Below are 17,625 nucleotides of genomic sequence, written 5' to 3'. Positions count from 1 at the left end.
CCACGGGCCTTGCTCTGTGTGTGACAGGGTAGAGCCATAACCTCCCCATTGGCCCTGCCCTGAGTGTGACAGGGTGCAGCACCCCAACCCCCTGATCCGCCCTGCTCTGTGTGTGACAGGGGGCGGTGCCCCAACTCTCCTATCGGCCCTACTCTGTGAGTGACAGGGGGGAGCTCCTCAACCCCCTGATGGGCCCTGCTCTGTGAGTGACAGGGGGCAGCGCCCCAACCCCCTGATCGGCCCTGCTCTGTGCGTGATGGGGGTGGCACCGCAACCTCCCCATCGACCCTGCCTTGAGTGTAACAGGGGGCGGTGCCCCAACCCCCCAATCAGTCTACCCTGAGTGTGACTGAGGGTGGCATTGCAACCTCCCGATCGCCTTGCTCTGTGCATGACGGGGCAGCGCCCCAACTCCCCAATCGGCCCTGCTCTGAGCCTGACCAGGGGCTGCACTTAGGGATTGGGCCTGCCCTCTGCCACCCGGGAGCAGGCCTAAGCCAGCAGGTCATTATCTCCCGAGGAGTCCCAGACTGTGAGAGGGCACAGGCCGGGCTGGGGGAACCCCCCCACCCCCGAGTGCACAAATTTTTGTGCACCGGACCTCTAGTGTATATATATATATATATATATATATATATATATATATATATATTTGCAATTCATTAATATTTTTATTTTGAGTTGTAATCCATTATTACTTCAAAAAGATCCACTTCAGGAAACATCCAATGGATGTTGACTTACCATTAAAAGTAAGTCATCAATGTTTGATTTATAATACAGAATACACAATAAATTATATTTACATGCAATTACTAAACTATCACACACAAGGTAAAAAAATACACTATTTTTATGTATTTTTTAAGATTTACATTTTCATATACAATTTATAAAATTTAAAATTCTCTGTACAGAATTTCATGTGTACAGAGTTTATAAGACCACAATTCTTTGGCTGTACCACCACACAGATATGCTCAAAACTGTAACACTACACACACTTAAGTTTTCTTCTTCTTTTTTTTTTACTTTATATTCAATCTTGGCACCCATACACTAATACCATTATTTTTGAAATGTGAATTACAAAGGAAGTAAAATGTAATCATGCAGACTTTTTTTAATATATGAAAATGAGACAAAATGTGCTACTTGATCAACATTTACCAATTCCACAGTTACCTAGTTCTGATCAAACCTCTATTGATATTTTTGTCTAATCTTCCCCCCACCCCTCCTGGAATTGAGCATCTCAGGAATTCTAACTATACATCTACTTTTACCTTTAACTCAATCCATTTGAGGCCTCGTCTCTTGATTTCCAACTTGGTTTCCTCTCTACCCTCCCCACCCTCTCAGAGTTCACTGTCAAGCCTACAACAGCGTTCAGGACTGAGCACTGAGGTGGACCTTTCTTACAGATTTTCAAGATGGTTTCTGAAATGAACAATTGTCTTGCTTTTAGACTTGCTTTTTAAAAAATTTTATTTACTAGAGGCCCAGTGCATGAATTCGTGCACGAGTGGGATCCATACGTCCGGCCAGGCCCAATCGGGGCGGATCAGGGCTGGGGGGAAGGGAGGGGGCATTTGGCTGGTCCTGTTCTTAATCAGGGTGGGAAAGTCCAATCAGTGGCAGGCTGGCACGGGGGAGGGGCCACTAGGTTGGCCAGCCAGCCCCACCCCCTGATCCCCAGTTTGCTGGCCACAGTGGGCATCATAGTGACCGGTCATTAGGTCGTTATGGCCGTTACGGCAGCTGGCTTCTTATATATATAGATTACCAATTCTCCCTACACCTTCCAAAGCCTCCCAGAGAATTTCCCACTAGGTTATTTGCATCATGTAATTTATTGGTTTTACTCTGTGTGCATGTAGGAATGGCAAGTGCACACACATGCACCCTCACACACTCACACACACATGCAGATATGCTCATAGACGCACACATGCACACACAGAAACATGCACACTTGGACACACAGGCACATGTACACACACAGGCATACACCTGTACAGGAGTCACCACTCTAATTCCATTTGGACTAGTTGCTCTCCCCGGCTCTTACCCTAGGATTTATCTTTGCTGGTGTAACAGGAAATTTCTTTGGATTTCCTATGAAATGAATGCTCTGTTTCTCAGATCTCATGTGCTATTATTCTTCATTTATTTTGCAGTTTTCAGGAGCATGTCCCACAGTGGCTTCCTAGGTTAGAGAAGAGCGCTCAACAGCCTGAGTCAGGGAATGGCAGTCCTGATGGTGCCACCTGGGGCATGCTGCCATCCGGCTGTCTCTGTGGCTGGAGCATGTCACAGCCTCAGTCAGTCTGTGTGTCTCTGGGGCGGGTGCATGTCACAGCCTCAGTCAGTCTGTGTGTCTCTGGGGCGGGTGCATGTCACAGCCTCAGTCTGTCTGGGTGTCTCTGGGGTGGGTGCATGTCACAGCCTCAGTCAGTCTGTGTGTGTCTGGGGTGGGTGCATGTCACAGCCTCAGTCTGTCTGTGTGTCTCTGGGGTGGGTGCATGTCACAGCCTCAGTCTGTCCGGGTGTCTCTGGGGTGGGTGCATGTCACAGCCTCAGTCTGACTGGCTGTCTCTGGGGCGGGTGCATGTCACAGCCTCAGTCTGTCTGGCTGTCTCTGGGGTGGGTGCATGTCACAGCCTCAGTCTGTCCGGGTGTCTCTGGGGTGGGTGCATGTCACAGTCTCAGTCTGTCCGGGTGTCTCTGTGGCTGGAGCATGTCACAGCCTCAGTCTGTCTGGCTGTCTCTGGGGCGGGTGCATGTCACAGCCTCAATCTGTCCGGGTGTCTCTGGGGCAGGTGCATGTCACAGCCTCAGTCTGTCTGGCTGTCTCTGGGGCGGGTGCATGTCACAGCCTCAACCTGTCCGGCTGTCTCTGGGGTGGGTGCATGTCACAGCCTCAGTCTGTCTGGCTGTCTCTGTGACTGGAGCATGTCACAGTCTCAGTCTGTCTGGCTGTCTCTGGGGCGGGTGCATGTCACAGCCTCAGTCTGTCCGGCTGTCTCTGGGGCGGGTGCATGTCACAGCCTCAGTCTGTCTGTGTGTCTCTGGGGTGGGTGCATGTCACAGCCTCAGTCTGTCCGGCTGTCTCTGGGGTGGGTGCATGTCACAGCCTCAGTCTGTCTGGCTGTCTCTGGGGCGGGTGCATGTCACAGCCTCAGTCTGTCTGTGTGTCTCTGTGACTGGAGCCTGTCACAGCCTCAGTCTGTCCGGCTGTCTCTGGGGTGGGTGCATGTCACAGCCTCAGTCTGTCTGTGTGTCTCTGGGGCGGGTGCATGTCACAGCCTCAGTCTGTCTGGCTGTCTCTGGGGCGGGTGCATGTCACAGCCTCAGTCTGTCTGGCTGTCTCTGGGGTGGGTGCATGTCACAGCCTCAGTCTGTCTGGCTGTCTCTGGGGTGGGTGCATGTCACAGCCTCAGTCTGTCTGGCTGTCTGTGTGGCTGAAGCATGTCACAGCCTCAGTCTGTCCGGTGTCTCTGTGGCTGGAGCATGTCACAGCCTCAGTCTGTCTGGCTGTCTCTGGGGCGGGTGCATGTCACAGCCTCAGTCTGTCTGGCTGTCTCTGGGGCGGGTGCATGTCACAGCCTCAGTCTGTCTGGCTGTCTCTGGGGTGGGTGCATGTCACAGCCTCAGTCTGTCTGGCTGTCTCTGTGGCCGAAGCATGTCACAGCCTCAGTCTGTCCCGCTGTCTCTGGGGCGGGTGCATGTCACAGCCTCAGTCTGTCTGGCTGTCTCTGGGGCGGGTGCATGTCACAGCCTCAGTCTGTCTGGCTGTCTCTGGGGTGGGTGCATGTCACAGCCTCAGTCTGTCTGGCTGTCTCTGGGGCGGGTGCATGTCACAGCCTCAGTCTGTCTGGCTGTCTCTGGGGTGGGTGCATGTCACAGCCTCAGTCTGTCTGGCTGTCTCTGGGGTGGGTGCATGTCACAGCCTCAGTCTGTCTGGCTGTCTCTGTGGCTGAAGCATGTCACAGCCTCAGTCTGTCCGGTGTCTCTGTGGCTGGAGCATGTCACAGCCTCAGTCTGTCTGGCTGTCTCTGGGGTGGGTGCATGTCACAGCCTCAGTCTGTCTGTGTGTCTCTGGGGCGGGTGCATGTCACAGCCTCAGTCTGTCTGGCTGTCTCTGCGGCGGGTGCATGTCACAGCCTCAGTCTGTCTGGCTGTCTCTGGGGCGGGTGCATGTCACAGCCTCAGTCTGTCTGGCTGTCTCTGGGGCGGGTGCATGTCACAGCCTCAGTCTGTCTGGCTGTCTCTGGGGCGGGTGCATGTCACAGCCTCAGTCTGTCTGGCTGTCTCTGGGGCGGGTGCATGTCACAGCCTCAGTCTGTCTGGCTGTCTGTGGGGCGGGTGCATGTCACAGCCTCAGTCTGTCTGGCTGTCTCTGGGGTGGGTGCATGTCACAGCCTCAGTCTGTCCGGCTGTCTCTGGGGTGGGTGCATGTCACAGCCTCAGTCTGTCTGGCTGTCTCTGGGGCGGGTGCATGTCACAGCCTCAGTCTGTCCGGGTGTCTCTGTGGCTGGAGCATGTCACAGCCTCAGTCTGTCTGTGTGTCTCTGGGGCGGGTGCATGTCACAGCCTCAGTCTGTCCGGCTGTCTCTGGGGCCAGCGCATGTCACAGCCTCAGTCTGTCTGGCTGTCTCTGGGGCGGGTGCATGTCACAGCCTCAGTCTGTCCGGGTGTCTCTGTGACTGGAGCATGTCACAGCCTCAGTCTGTCTGTGTGTCTCTGGGGCGGGTGCATGTCACAGCCTCAGTCTGTCTGGCTGTCTCTGGGGCCGGTGCATGTCACAGCCTCAGTCTCTCTGGGTGTCTCTGTGGCTGGAGCCTGTCACAGCCTCAGTCTGTCCGGCTGTCTCTGGGTTGGGTGCATGTCACAGCCTCAGTCTGTCTGTGTGTCTCTGGGGCGGGTGCATGTCACAGCCTCAGTCTGTCTGGCTGTCTCTGGGGTGGGTGCATGTCACAGCCTCAGTCTGTCTGTGTGTCTCTGGGGCGGGTGCATGTCACAGCCTCAGTAAGTCTGGCTGTCTCCGGGGCGGGTGCATGTCACAGCCTCAGTCTGTCTGGCTGTCTCTGGGGTGGGTGCATGTCACAGCCTCAGTCTGTCCGGGTGTCTCTGGGGCAGGTGCATGTCACAGCCTCAGTCTGTCTGGCTGTCTCTGGGGTGGGTGCATGTCACAGCCTCAGTCTGTCCCGCTGTCTCTGGGGCGGGTGCATGTCACAGCCTCAGTCTGACTGGCTGTCTCTGGGGTGGGTGCATGTCACAGCCTCAGTCTGTCCGGGTGTCTCTGGGGTGGGTGCATGTCACAGCCTCAGTCTGTCTGGCTGTCTCTGGAGCGGGTGCATGTCACAGCCTCAGTCTGTCCGGGTGTCTCTGGGGTGGGTGCATGTCACAGCCTCAGTCTGTCCGGGTGTCTCTGGGGCAGGTGCATGTCACAGCCTCAGTCTGTCTGTGTGTCTCTGGGGTGGGTGCATGTCACAGCCTCAGTCTGTCTGGCTGTCTCTGGGGCGGGTGCATGTCACAGCCTCAGTCTGTCTGGCTGTCTCTGGGGCGGGTGCATGTCACAGCCTCAGTCTGTCCGGGTGTCTCTGGGGCGGGTGCATGTCTCAGCCTTGGAAGCACCTCTCGTCAGCCCTTTGCAGGACCCCTCTGCTTCTTTCTTCCTTTTGATGGAACTTCTGTGTCTCTGAATTCAGGGTTCTCTTGGGTTTTCATCACTAAGTGGAGCATATCTTTGTGCTGAGAAGGCTTTTTCAGCCGACGGGGGAGAGCCTGGGTTTGTTCAGAGTCATCCGCCTGAGAGGGACAGAAAGGCCACCTCTCTGTGCTGCATGGGAAACGCCAGGGGACTGGGGCGAGGTGCCCTCGAGGAGGGGCTGAGACCACAGGTAGACCAGGCGGGATCTTTTTTGTAGAGGTGCTTCGCACCAGTGATTCCAGGATTGAGGTTAAGAACATATAGGGAACTTCCGTAAATTCACAAGAATTACTTGTGAATGGAAGTTCGATGTGGAAGGGGAAAGAGCTGAACGGTCATGTCCAGGAGCCAGCGTTTCACTGTGGGCTGCGGGGCAGTGGGTTCGGAATGGGCTCCGGTGCGGACGAGGAGGGAAGGAGGACCCCCACGAAGGGCTGAGGCCCCATCGGCGTTAAATCCTGTACCCAGTAAGACAGGAAGTTAGAAAGGCTAGATTTATTATTAAATATACCACTTGAGGAAACAAGTTAAGAGGAGTGGCAAGGAGTTCAGGAAACAGGATGGAGGTGGGACAGCCCTGGACATCCTTGAGGGTGGCTGAGGGCATCGAACTGGTTTGAAGCTATGCCATTCAAATACTTCCTGCAAAAGGTTTACAATAGGCAAGTACTAACACTCCCTCAAAAAATCACATTTAGAAAGTAGTAAAAAAAAATATCACATTTATTGTCCATTATGTGCTCAGGCTGTTATTAGAGTCTCAACAGCGCTACCTGGGTTTTCTTTTTTCTCCACAGAAGGTGACTCTAATTTGGTCCCTGACTGTGGCAAAAGTCATGCGAGAAGGGTCATATCATCATATATTTTTATATCAAACAAATAACTCGGGTACCTAAGAACAAAAGATGCTCAGATGGATAATTCTAACTTATTTTTTTCCTCTTTGATACAAACACTGTTACGTTGGAGTGTTTTCCTCTCTGTTCTCCGAGTCGGTTCCATGCCCATGGCCACCCTCTTCTACAGGCGTATCCTGCCGAGAATGAGAGGGGAAAGCGTCCTCACAGGAGATGCGGACAAAGACTTGATATAAACATTAGGCCCTTGCGTTAAATTTACCTAGACGGCCACGATGTATGACTTTAAACAGTCAATTATACTCACTTATCTGACAGTTATCTTTGTCCTTCTCAGGTGGTGATGCACTCCCAACATATTGTAGGCTCACAGGCACCTGCTTCCTGCCACATCCCTGGTCACACATACTATCCAGCTAGTAGTTCAATGATTCTCCCGTTGCCAATTCAGGCAAACACACAGGAGATTTGGCCTGCATTTCTCAAGAGTTTTCCTTTTCTGTTTTATATTGATTAGGAAGACACAGATAGGAAAGGCGACCTCTATAGATCACAGTCTAAATGTTCATCACAAATGCATGCATGCCATTCACCCAGTGAGACCACAGTGTCTGGGAGCCATTCTCTGTCCTCCTGTTTATTAACAGTGGTTTAGTTACAACACATGAATGGGTGGTAACTACAGAAGAAGCCACAGTATGCAAAGCCAGGTAACCCTTCCCGAGAGTAAAGCACAGCAGACAAAAATGCCCCACCCAGATCCCTCCTCGAATAGACACAAAATAAATAGCAATTGATAAATACAAAAATCCATCACTGCACAGCCCTTTATGCTTCAACTGCTGTGGCGGGAACCCCGTGGATGATTCCAGCTCATGACATGCGTGTGGTCAGGGTCGCACAGCAGTCAGAGGGTTACAGCATTGTAACATATGTGTGTGGGGGAAGGCCAGTCATGTTAATGGTCTACGATGATGAGAGCAACAGCATGGACCTTCGACCTTTAAGGAGGCAACACTATAGGAGTTAAAGAGATAGGTTGGTGAGCTGACACATAGACTAGCCAACATTTTATTTAGCAATGTGCTATGCTGTCTCTTGATTTACCAATAAAGATGTGTGAATAATAAACACTGTTCAATGCATTGATCAATAAAACTAATGGAAAAATTATTTAAGCACCACAAGATTGCCAGGTTATATTTGGCAGTCATAATATATGTTAGCACCATTTAGTTAGCCATATATTTGCACACAAATGAGTTTTGTGTTTGTCAGCAAAAGCTATCTGAGAAAACACACATTCATGCCAGATTTAAGATGGTATAAATGTATAGAACCCTGTGTGAGCAAGAACCACTGGCAACTAGAATCCTGAAAACCCACTCAATGAATAAATGTGTTCTTTCTTTATTTTCCTGCACACGGGAACCTACATATTATCAACAACTCCATGGAATCACACTGAGTGGGATGGGATGGGAGCAATCCAGAAGCTTCAAGTTGGATTTGATAATCTCGCCATAACTGAAAATAGCATGGGATTCAAGTAAAGGTGAGTGTTGTCAAACAGCTAAAGGTAATGGCCTAAATAGTAAATAATCTAGTGTTCCCCTCTGCTTCACAGCTTCCTGCTATTTAAATGAAGTCAGCATTCATTTTATGCACTAAATTCTTTTAACTTCCCAGAACCACAATAGAGAATGGAAAATGGTTTTCTTAAGATGCTATAAAACGTGTATTGTTATTCAGGAGACAACTTCCTTTTCAACTGCTTGCTTATTCTCATTCTGAAAGAGAAATGTCTGTGCAATATTTAAAATATATATAGTATTTATTTGACAAACTAAATTTATGGGAGTTTCCCCACTTAATCTACTTAGTAATATATTATATATATTCCAAACCTATATTACCTGATAGCTCATAAGGATGGCGATAATCACAATCATTACCAGGTGGTCCTCTATTGGAATCGAGAAACATGATACAGGTATACAGGTGTTAAAATCTCTTGAAGATAGATTGCTACTCACATGAGGCAGGCAATTTTCTCAATGTCAATAATTGATTCTTTTAAAAAACCATTGATAGACTATGCACTAAGTAGATTTTAGGTTGTCAAAAAGTCATATTAATGCCAAATTGAACTAGTAAACTCCATTTGTTTCCCTCCTATAGTATAAAACAAGATATATTTGTTTAAAATTATATACCTAAAAAATCTTTCAATAATTTTAAGCCTGAAGCAAATTTTTATGGATGAGTCTGTTGAACCCCTGAAAATAGAGGTTTTTCAAGAAATGCTGACAACAGCATTTCAGCTATACAACACAAAGCTGTCCCAACCCCATCCTCTTATTTCCTCTCTTTTTAATATAGATGTAATCCTATATAATAAAAGCCTAATATGCTAAGTGTCCAATCATTTGACTGTTCAACCAGTTGCTATGATGCGCACTGACCACCAGGAGGGAGATGCTCCGACCTATAGGTTAGCTTGCTGCTGGGGTCCGGCCTATCGGGACTGGGCGAGATGGGCTGGACACACCCTGGAGCCCTCCTGTGGTTTCTCCCCACCCTGATCGTGAACCCAAGGGGTCTCTCAGCTTGGCCTGTGCCCTCTTGCAATCCGGACCCGTTGGGGGATGTTGGAGAGCTGGTTTCGGCGCGATCCCTGCAGGCCTTTAGTTTACACATAAGGAGAAACAGAGCAATGAATCAAGATGTTGGGCATTCATGTCCTCATGATGTACTTTAAACACAACTATTTTTGTACGTACTTTATCTGTACAATGATTTAAGACACATAATTCAGAAGCAAACTTCTTTAGCAGACTAATCAACAGACAGCAGCAGTCATACCAGCATTCCACGCTCCTGGGGAAGTAGCTCTAGAAAAGGTAGAACCCAATGCTAGAGATTGGGGGGCAGTGGGGTGACTGGGTCTACCTTTTGCCTGAAACCTGAGGCGGCTGCTGCGGACAAAGGTGTGTTGTCTGGGAGCCACAGCTGAGGGACCAGCTGCCCACTTTTGCTTCTCACAAAGGGCAGGGAAAAGCAAACTGGTAAAAAGAAGGTGCACATGGAAAGAAATGCAAAGATAGGCACAGAGCGCATCAGAGACCAGATGGCACACGCCTCCCAACCAGCGTATTTCTGGGCGATAAACAGAAAGCAAACAAGTAGTTCCGAGTCCGAGGAGCAGGAAAGCTGGCCACCCCCACTTCCTCAGCTTCGTGCTCGCAGCCGGAGAGACTGAGAGAGAACTGTTTCTCTGGCTGCCGAGGGGTGGTGGGTTCCACATCAGATACAAAGGAAGGAGGTGGCCTGGAAGCCAGCCCTCTGTCCCCAGCAGCAGCAGTGCCACGGAGCTGGAGGGAGGGCGATCTGCTTTGTGGTGTTACTCCAGGGCAGCGAGACTCTGACACAGATTTTAGGATGGAATCATTCATTCAAGTCAAGAGTCCTCAGTGCAGCGAGAATCTCATTCAAAGCGACACATTGTGAGGGAGGGAGGGCGAATGAAGCGTGCGCCCGCTCACACCAGCTCACACCAGGCTCCTTGGCCGCCTCCTGGCGAGAAACATGCGTTCCTTCCGAGGTGGCCAGCGAGCAGGACTGCGCTGTCCTGGGGAGAGCACCACCCCCCCGGCCCTTGGGGCTCCCCATGGCTGCGTGGGTCCTGTCACTTGTGAAATGTGGCGCAGCATCCCGCCCCACCCGTCACCAGGACCAAGCGCTACTGAAATGTTCTATTCCGAATGGTATTTTTTTCGTGGAGAAAACCTAGTGGATAAATATTCAGATGCATCTTCATGGTCAAAAGGGCCACCCTTTCATTCATGGCACTTGCTCTCCAGTCCCAGACCTCTTGCTCTGATGCTGAGCGGCCCTCGAACAGGATACAGGGTCTCATCTTCCTCTTTATTTTATCGCTTTTCTTCCCTCCCCAGGGGCGGAGAACCCGCTCTGCAGAGACACGGGGTGGGTGCTGGTCAGCGCGTTCCAGCTGCCCGTGTCGGGTCCTTCAGGGCTCAGCGCCCGGGATCCCACTTTTCACAGTGTGAAGAGTGACCCTGTCATGTTCAAAAGTCCAAGGGCTCATGTTCCCTGACAAGCTCACAACTGTGTTTCCAAACCGAAGGCTGCCACCTAGGGACTCGACCAGAAAATCGAATGAAATTTTACAATATCACGAAGGTTGCTCCCTCGATTTCTGTGAATTTGCTGACTCAGTCTTCGTTCTTAAGCTTTCTATGTTGTTGGTTTAAATTTCAAAGCAGACAGATGTGTAAAATGGTGGAAGTCATGTGCAAGTGGGTGTTATTAATCTGACCTGAACTACCCCAGCGTCATTTCAAAATGACGCCGTGGAAACAGACCAGAGGTGATCTGAGCAGCACATGGAAGGCCGAGGCCGCGGTCCGGAGGCCAGGAGGCTCGGTGTCTGTGGGCTGCAGAGGCAGATTTCCGCCCAGGGACGGCTCCTCTCAGGGCGCCGGCTGCGCCGGTCCTTCCCGCGAGGTGACTGACACCTGGTGCTGAGGGTGAGGTGTGCTTACCAGGGGGCTCCAGCGACCGCTCACTCCGCACATTGATGGGCCACCTCCCATCTCTGTTGTGAAGAGAGTGAAACTGCACTTTCTCGGGCAGTTTTATCTTGTGGAATAAGATTTCCAGTTGCACTAGGTGTACGCTCCAGTAGGTTTCTATATTTTACAAAAGACCCATTTTTCCTCCTCCTCCATTTCCCTGATGTCTCATCAGCATCATATTCAGTTTCGTGTTTATGGTGTGGGACCAGGCCTCTTTATTATGTAAAGTTCTAATTTTTAGAACAGAACCAATGAAGCCTTTCTGATGTAGCTGTGGTTCCCTCAGGCAACGGGGACCAATGGCATGGAGCCCCCGCTCTGCCGTCCTGAGCTGCAGCCACGCAGGGCTGTCTCCTGAGGTGTTCTCTCGCCACGTCTCCCAAGATCACCTGGTGGCTGACGCTGCACATGTAGCCATTTATAATCTCTCACCGGAATGTCAGTCCTGGTCAGACAGAAGTCTCTGTTTGGCATCTGTCCTATTTTGGAATGTGGCTCCTAGGACCCAGTCCACACATCAGCCATGTGTGGACTCCCCGGGAGGTTGGGCAATGTCCTCGAATTTTTAGATCACACACAGTAAGGGGATAAAAACAAGTAGCGAAGCCATGAAACAAACATACTGCATGTCAGGAAAAGAAGCTCACAGGCCATCTGACTAGAGAAAGTTCTATTTGCTTGATTCAGTAAGTTGGTCTTTTTCCTTTATTAGTAGTTATTTTTGTAAGTTATTACTTAGTAATTTATTACATCCGATTCAGCAAGCTGCGCCCTCTGGGCAATGACAGAAGTTGTCCTCACAGACTCCTCTGCCTGATCGGTCACCGTAGCTCCCTACAGGGCACCGTGCCGCCTGCTCTGACGCGGCCCTCAGACACTGCGCTCTGACAGGGTCCGGCGTGGACTCACTGCTTATGGCAATAAAGACCAATTGGCTATTTTAATTCTTCTCAGTCCTGTTAATATTATATAGAACAGCAGCATTTGGCTAATATTATAAACTAGGTAGTTGTTTATAACAAGTAATGAAAAATGATGAAACAGAAGAGAAGTATTTGTTGTGCTTGTGAGTGTTTTCATTTCAGCTTGGGAAACCCGAGGATGGCCTTTCCATGTGCGAGTGACGGGAGGAGGAAGTGTGTAACAGGTTGTGTGTCTGTTGACACTGAACTGGCGCACTACGTGGCTGACCCACGGAAACCCCCTCCTGATGTGCCAGGTCACTGAGTCCCGCTCCCGCCGCCATTAGGACTGAGCTTCTTCTCCCCACACCCCGTGAGAGAGGAGTCAGCAACCACGGAGTGGCATGCAGCGAACACCTGGGTCCGTGCTCGTGACTATGTTCTGCTCCACGTCCTCTTGTCCCCGTCGTCTCACGGCCTGGGGCTGTGAAAGTCCCAGGAAGAGAAACGGTGCTCGCCTTGTCCTCCCACCTCCGCTCCGCTCGTGCTGAAGTGAAGACGAACCCACACTTGCCTGTGACGTCCCAGAATCCAGGCGTGGAGCCTCCCCCCTCGGGAGGCATCGTTGTTTTCTAGCCTCGTGCACTTAGTCTTAGGGTGAACGAGGATTTCGTGACCAACGAGTAAAGAGGCAGAAGATTGCTTCTTTGGTTTCTTTCTCATTTTAAAGAAAAAAAAATCAAATGTCCATGTAGGTTAATGGAATTCCTCAATGATTCACACACGTCCTCAAACGACATAGTTCCTCATTTCAGTCTCTGGCAAAATGTGTAATTCCCCATCATAGTTCTTCCTGGACAGTGAGGTCCTGAAAGGAGTAAACCTCCCACTGTCTAAACACTGAATGAGCTTGATGTGCAGACAGCCCTTCAAGCTGAGTGGACATGAACTTGGGAGCTACTGGAAACAGAGTGGCCTGCAGGGGGCGCTGGCCCACATACAGCGCCTCCCACACCTGCTCAATCCATCTGCATGTCCTGCGTTTGTGGGGAAGCCACGCCTCTGTTTGAACTGGTCTTGTTCCTCAGCCTGATGCAGGATGCGTATAGGACTTAGGTTATTAGAAATAACCGTGCGCGGCCCTGCAGCACGCCACCACGCTCCCAGCCCCATCATAAACGTGGACCTGAAAGGCATCCCATGCCTCATGCTACATGGAGGACACATATGAAGTCAAGGCAGCCAAACTACCCATTTCCAAATAAGACGGTATCCCTACTCTCATTACACACCACCTGGCAATGGGTGTTACGAGCAAACGAAGGAGAAATTCTTACTAGTATAAAATTCCTGCTTTGTATAAAGCCACACTGGCCATTAAAGTATTTTGAAGTTTGTTTTCCCACCTCTTATCTTATATTTGTACTAAAACGATGAATTTAGACTTGGAAGTATATTAAAGGAAAACGAAGTCATTTCTACCTGCAAGGCATTTCCCGAGGGTAAGAGCCAATGTCCATCCACACACCGGACCCTCCTCCGCCCACCTCTCCGCACCACAGCAGCTCCGCCTCCTGGGCTGAGAGAGAGAACCGACCCTCCCTGGGGAACCATCCTTACTTCCTTCCTTTTAGGCCAGTTTGCAGGTCAAAGGTCAAAGGGCAAAGACATAGACCAGGACTCTTCAAGAGAAATGTTTACATCAGACAATGTTTACGTTGTTGTGAATGACAGTCAACAGGTTAGCAATCAAGTCCAAGGCACGCTGTCTATTGTCATAAAGCTCACACCTGGAGGCTGGCTTTCCCGAGCCCAGGGTCCGAGTCCTGGGGCGTCCCTCTGACCTTCTCTAATGCAGCCCCGCCCGGGGCCGCCACACCCCCTGAGAAGTGGACTCTGGGGATCAGCAAGAGGCCTGCCAGGGCTGACCTTCCTAGCAACAGCTGCTGACACGCACCTGCTCCGAGGCTCGCGGGAGTGGCGCCACTGTGGCTAGGACACATGGCACTCAACAGTGAGAGGCTTTGGGGGTCCTGGCTTTGTTGGTGACCACCGCTGGCAGGACATCCTCATCCCCAAGTCGGCACGGCAACACCCTCCCGGTGCCCCACACCCTGCGTGTCCCCTGCAAACCCCAGGCAGCGGATTTCAAAACAGAAACTCCCCATGTCTGACCAAAGGGAGAAAAGACTTGGGCTCTTAGCATCAGCTGTTCAAATAAAGCTTCACTCTTACAAGATACATAATAAAATACCTTTTTTATTTGCCAGGAAACCTTTTGGCCAGTCACATGGTCTGCGTCTGCCATGAATGCATGTCCGTGGTACTGTAAGTCACTTAAAAATTACATGGGGTTTGGAACATCTGCTTTGAACAGCTGACCTTCCAGAACCTGCTGCCACCAGAGCCTTGTTGTTCAGATTCATCAATGAGCAAGAAAGCAGCCCGCAAGGGGAGCTGACCTGGCGGTTCTCAAAGGCTCGCGCTCCACGCGGACCCGGCCTAATGCACAGCTGCCCCTTCCACCGCCTTAGGGACACACTGCTTCTCACTTGCTAGAATGATCTTCCTGACAGGCCCAGGGGAGGCCCGGGGCAATGGCCTAACACAGCTTGGGGGGTCCCACAAGGACGAAGGCGAGGTGGCAGGGAGGGCCTGGGACACTCCCCACAATCCAAACCCTGTCTGAGTGGAGCTCTGAGCACAAGGGGACGGGCGAGGGCCTGCGAGATGGGGTGGGAGGGAAGGGGTGTTGTTAAGGCTGTTACTATATTGCGGAGATTCTGGCCTCTCGGTTGGAAATGGCCGTCCGGCCCTCTTGGCCGCTGCCCAGACAGGCTGGCGCGGCACCCAGGGTCGGAGCGCTCTTCTTTGGAGACAAAGCTGGTCTGGGTCTCATGCTCTCCTGGAAGTTCAGTTCAACCTCTTACAAATTTCTTGGTTGCAAAGCAAAAATGCGTGGGTTTTCCGGTTTGCTTTTCTCCCCCCAGGAACGGACTCAGACTTCAGAAGGGCATCCTGTTCGCACGTGTAGGAAGAATCTCCCCCAGTTTCCATCCGGAAGATGTGCCGGTGCCGAGCGTGCAGAGGAAAGGCCTAGAAGGAAGGACAAAGAAAGACAAAGACGCGGGCGCAGGGACCTGCGTCAGGGGACCGTCCCCGAGACCGAATTCCACCCGCGCAGGACCAGCAGCCTGTGGTGCAAGGTCAGCCCCAGCCAGGCCGCACCGCCCGCTCTGAGCGAGGAGCCAGCATCACAGCCCGTGTCTGGAATCTGCAGTGACCGCGCAGGGACGCGGTGGCCGTCACACCCACTCCTGCATGGAGCGCTTGCAGTACAGTATGTGGCGCGGCATTCCTTTGCGCTTGAACTGGAGCACGGTGTAGGCCAGCGCCAGCAGGCACAGCGCCAAGATGCAGGGGATGACGATGGCCACGGCCCGCACCGTGCCCGCCGTGTTGTCCAGCTTGATGACAATGTCCACGTCGTCAGGCGGGCTGTGTCCTTCTGTGTATCTGTCTGTGGGTCCGTCACAGCCCATAAAGTCCTTCAGGATGGATCTGGGGTATCCGGGCTCCACCTTGAGTATCTGGTTGTTGAATTTCCAATACTCCTTTCCTTTGTAGAAATATGTGAAGCCTGGGTGGGAAGAAACAGCACACAGAGGAAACACTTATTTGTGAAAGTGGATGAGTGTAGACGATCAAACCGACTACGTAAGCCCTGGCCGGGTGGCTCCATTGTTAGAGCGTCGTCCCCATATGCCAAGGTTATGGGTTTGATCCCCAGTCAGGGCACATACAAGAATCAACCACTGAATGCATAAATGGAACAACAAATCGACGTGCCCAGGACTGCGCTCGGTGCGGGAGGCCCAGCCCGGGAGCAGGGCTCGCTGCCAAGGGTGGAGAGAGACAGGCCAAGCACCTCTACCCCGTCCACACGTCTGCCCTGGAGGGAGACTCCATCCAGGGCTGGCTCACAGGACCGAAGGCATAGGACACACACCCGTGTGACCCTGTCCGTCTGCAGGGAAGAGGCTGCCACGCCTGTGAGAACGCAGCTCTGTCTGCCGCAGGTTGTGGCTCCTCCAGGAAACCCCTCGGGGGCTTCTCGCCATCTGAGCCTCCCAGATAATAGGCTACCTTTCCTCACCTGAACCAGAAACATGGACAAACCATCCATCTCCAGGCTGAGGGGTTTCCTCTGTCGGCCAGGGGTTCTAATAAGCAAACAGGCACTGCTAGTGCTTTGTGCACGGGCTTCATTTTTGGCTCTAGGTCCCTCACTGAGTCTCCCGTTTTTGCCCTCACTCTCTTATCCACTTAGCATGTTAAACTCATGTCACTTAGCTGTATTTTACAGAACTTCAAAGCCATTATTAATCCTTTCAGATCTACAATTCTATCTTTAATAAGTAACATATATTTCACGGGGAGAAGGGGTCTGAGGAGGCCCTGGGGTCTGGCAGTGCATGTGACCTATGTTCCAGACCGTGAGGATGCAAAGCTCGCCTTTCCCAGCTGATGACAATTCGACTACAGATATGTGTGTCTTCTGGAGGACTGGCTCTACGCTTTTGTTGGTTTCGTTGGCACACCTCCAGTTTTAGTTCCTGTCCATAACACCTTCAAATCAAGTTTCTTTGTGACCATCCTTTTTGGATTTAATTCGTGTTTTTATTTTTAAGAATAGTTTATTGATTTGTTTTAAAGAGAGAGGAAGGAAGAACAGAGAGACATCAATATGAGAGAGTAACATCCATCAGCTGCCTCCTGCTCCATCCCCTACTAGGGATGAGCCTGAAACCTGGGCATAAGCCCGGATGGGGAATCCAACCAGCAACTTCTCCGTGTTGGGATGATGCCCAACCAACGAGCCACACCGGCCAGGGCTGCATTCATTCTTGCTTTGAGATAAAATTCAAGAGACCAAAAGAAATGTTTTACTGTCATAGTTACTTAAAAATGATACTTGGGGAGCTATGTGTTTTGAATAGTATGCCTACTTTAGACTGAATGCTCATTAATGGGTTTTCTTTTTCCTCTGTTATTGAGCACTTACTATGGAAGAAGAAGTCCTGTGCTTAAAAAAAAACAAAAAACAAAAAACCTTAGAAAATGGCACTTTTACCCCTTATAACTACTCGGTCAAGTAGAACCTGTACTTTCCAGGCAAAGATATTGAGGCTCAGAGATAGTTCAGCCTCATATGCCCTGAACACGAAAGCTTTTTCTAAGACTGGGGCCCTTTGCAGAACGCCTGCCTCTGAACAAATACTCCTCGGCTACACAGTACAGGCTGTGACAGACAGCAGCCTGACACAGACAAACGGACCGAACAACTCTGTCATCTCTCAAAAATGCAGGCCCAGCGGGCCGCTGCTCCCGGGCCCTCCACTGGGGAAGCCGCTCTGTCAATGCCGATGCCAATGCCAGAGAGTGTGCCATTGCTTTTCGTGGTGACGGGGAGTTTCTCAACCAGGACCACTTGCCAAGTGAAAGCAGGCTGTGTTGATTCAAATCTGTCTGCAGGAGCTGCTCTTTGATGA

At 51.1% G+C, this 17,625-nt stretch overlaps 1 protein-coding gene across 1 annotated transcript in view; it reads right to left on the bottom strand.

Annotated features, from left to right (window-relative positions):
- Window positions 1–14,321: 14,321 nt before the first annotated feature.
- The window catches only part of MMP16 (matrix metallopeptidase 16), a 156,820-nt gene continuing 153,516 nt past the window's right edge, over window positions 14,322–17,625 (bottom strand). The window contains exon 10 of the mRNA XM_070391840.1: window positions 14,322–15,713. Within this exon, the coding sequence (XP_070247941.1) occupies window positions 15,379–15,713 (335 nt within the window). The 3' untranslated portion in view covers window positions 14,322–15,378. The remainder of the gene's footprint in view (window positions 15,714–17,625) is intronic.

This window comes from Myotis yumanensis, unplaced genomic scaffold, assembly GCF_028538775.1.
Source record: "Myotis yumanensis isolate MYYU_CA2020_CCGP unplaced genomic scaffold, mMyoYum1.0.hap1 SCAF_15, whole genome shotgun sequence".
Taxonomy (NCBI): Eukaryota; Metazoa; Chordata; class Mammalia; order Chiroptera; family Vespertilionidae; genus Myotis; species Myotis yumanensis.
Note: the sequence above shows the minus strand (reverse complement) of the source record. Positions and strands in the feature narration are given on the sequence as shown.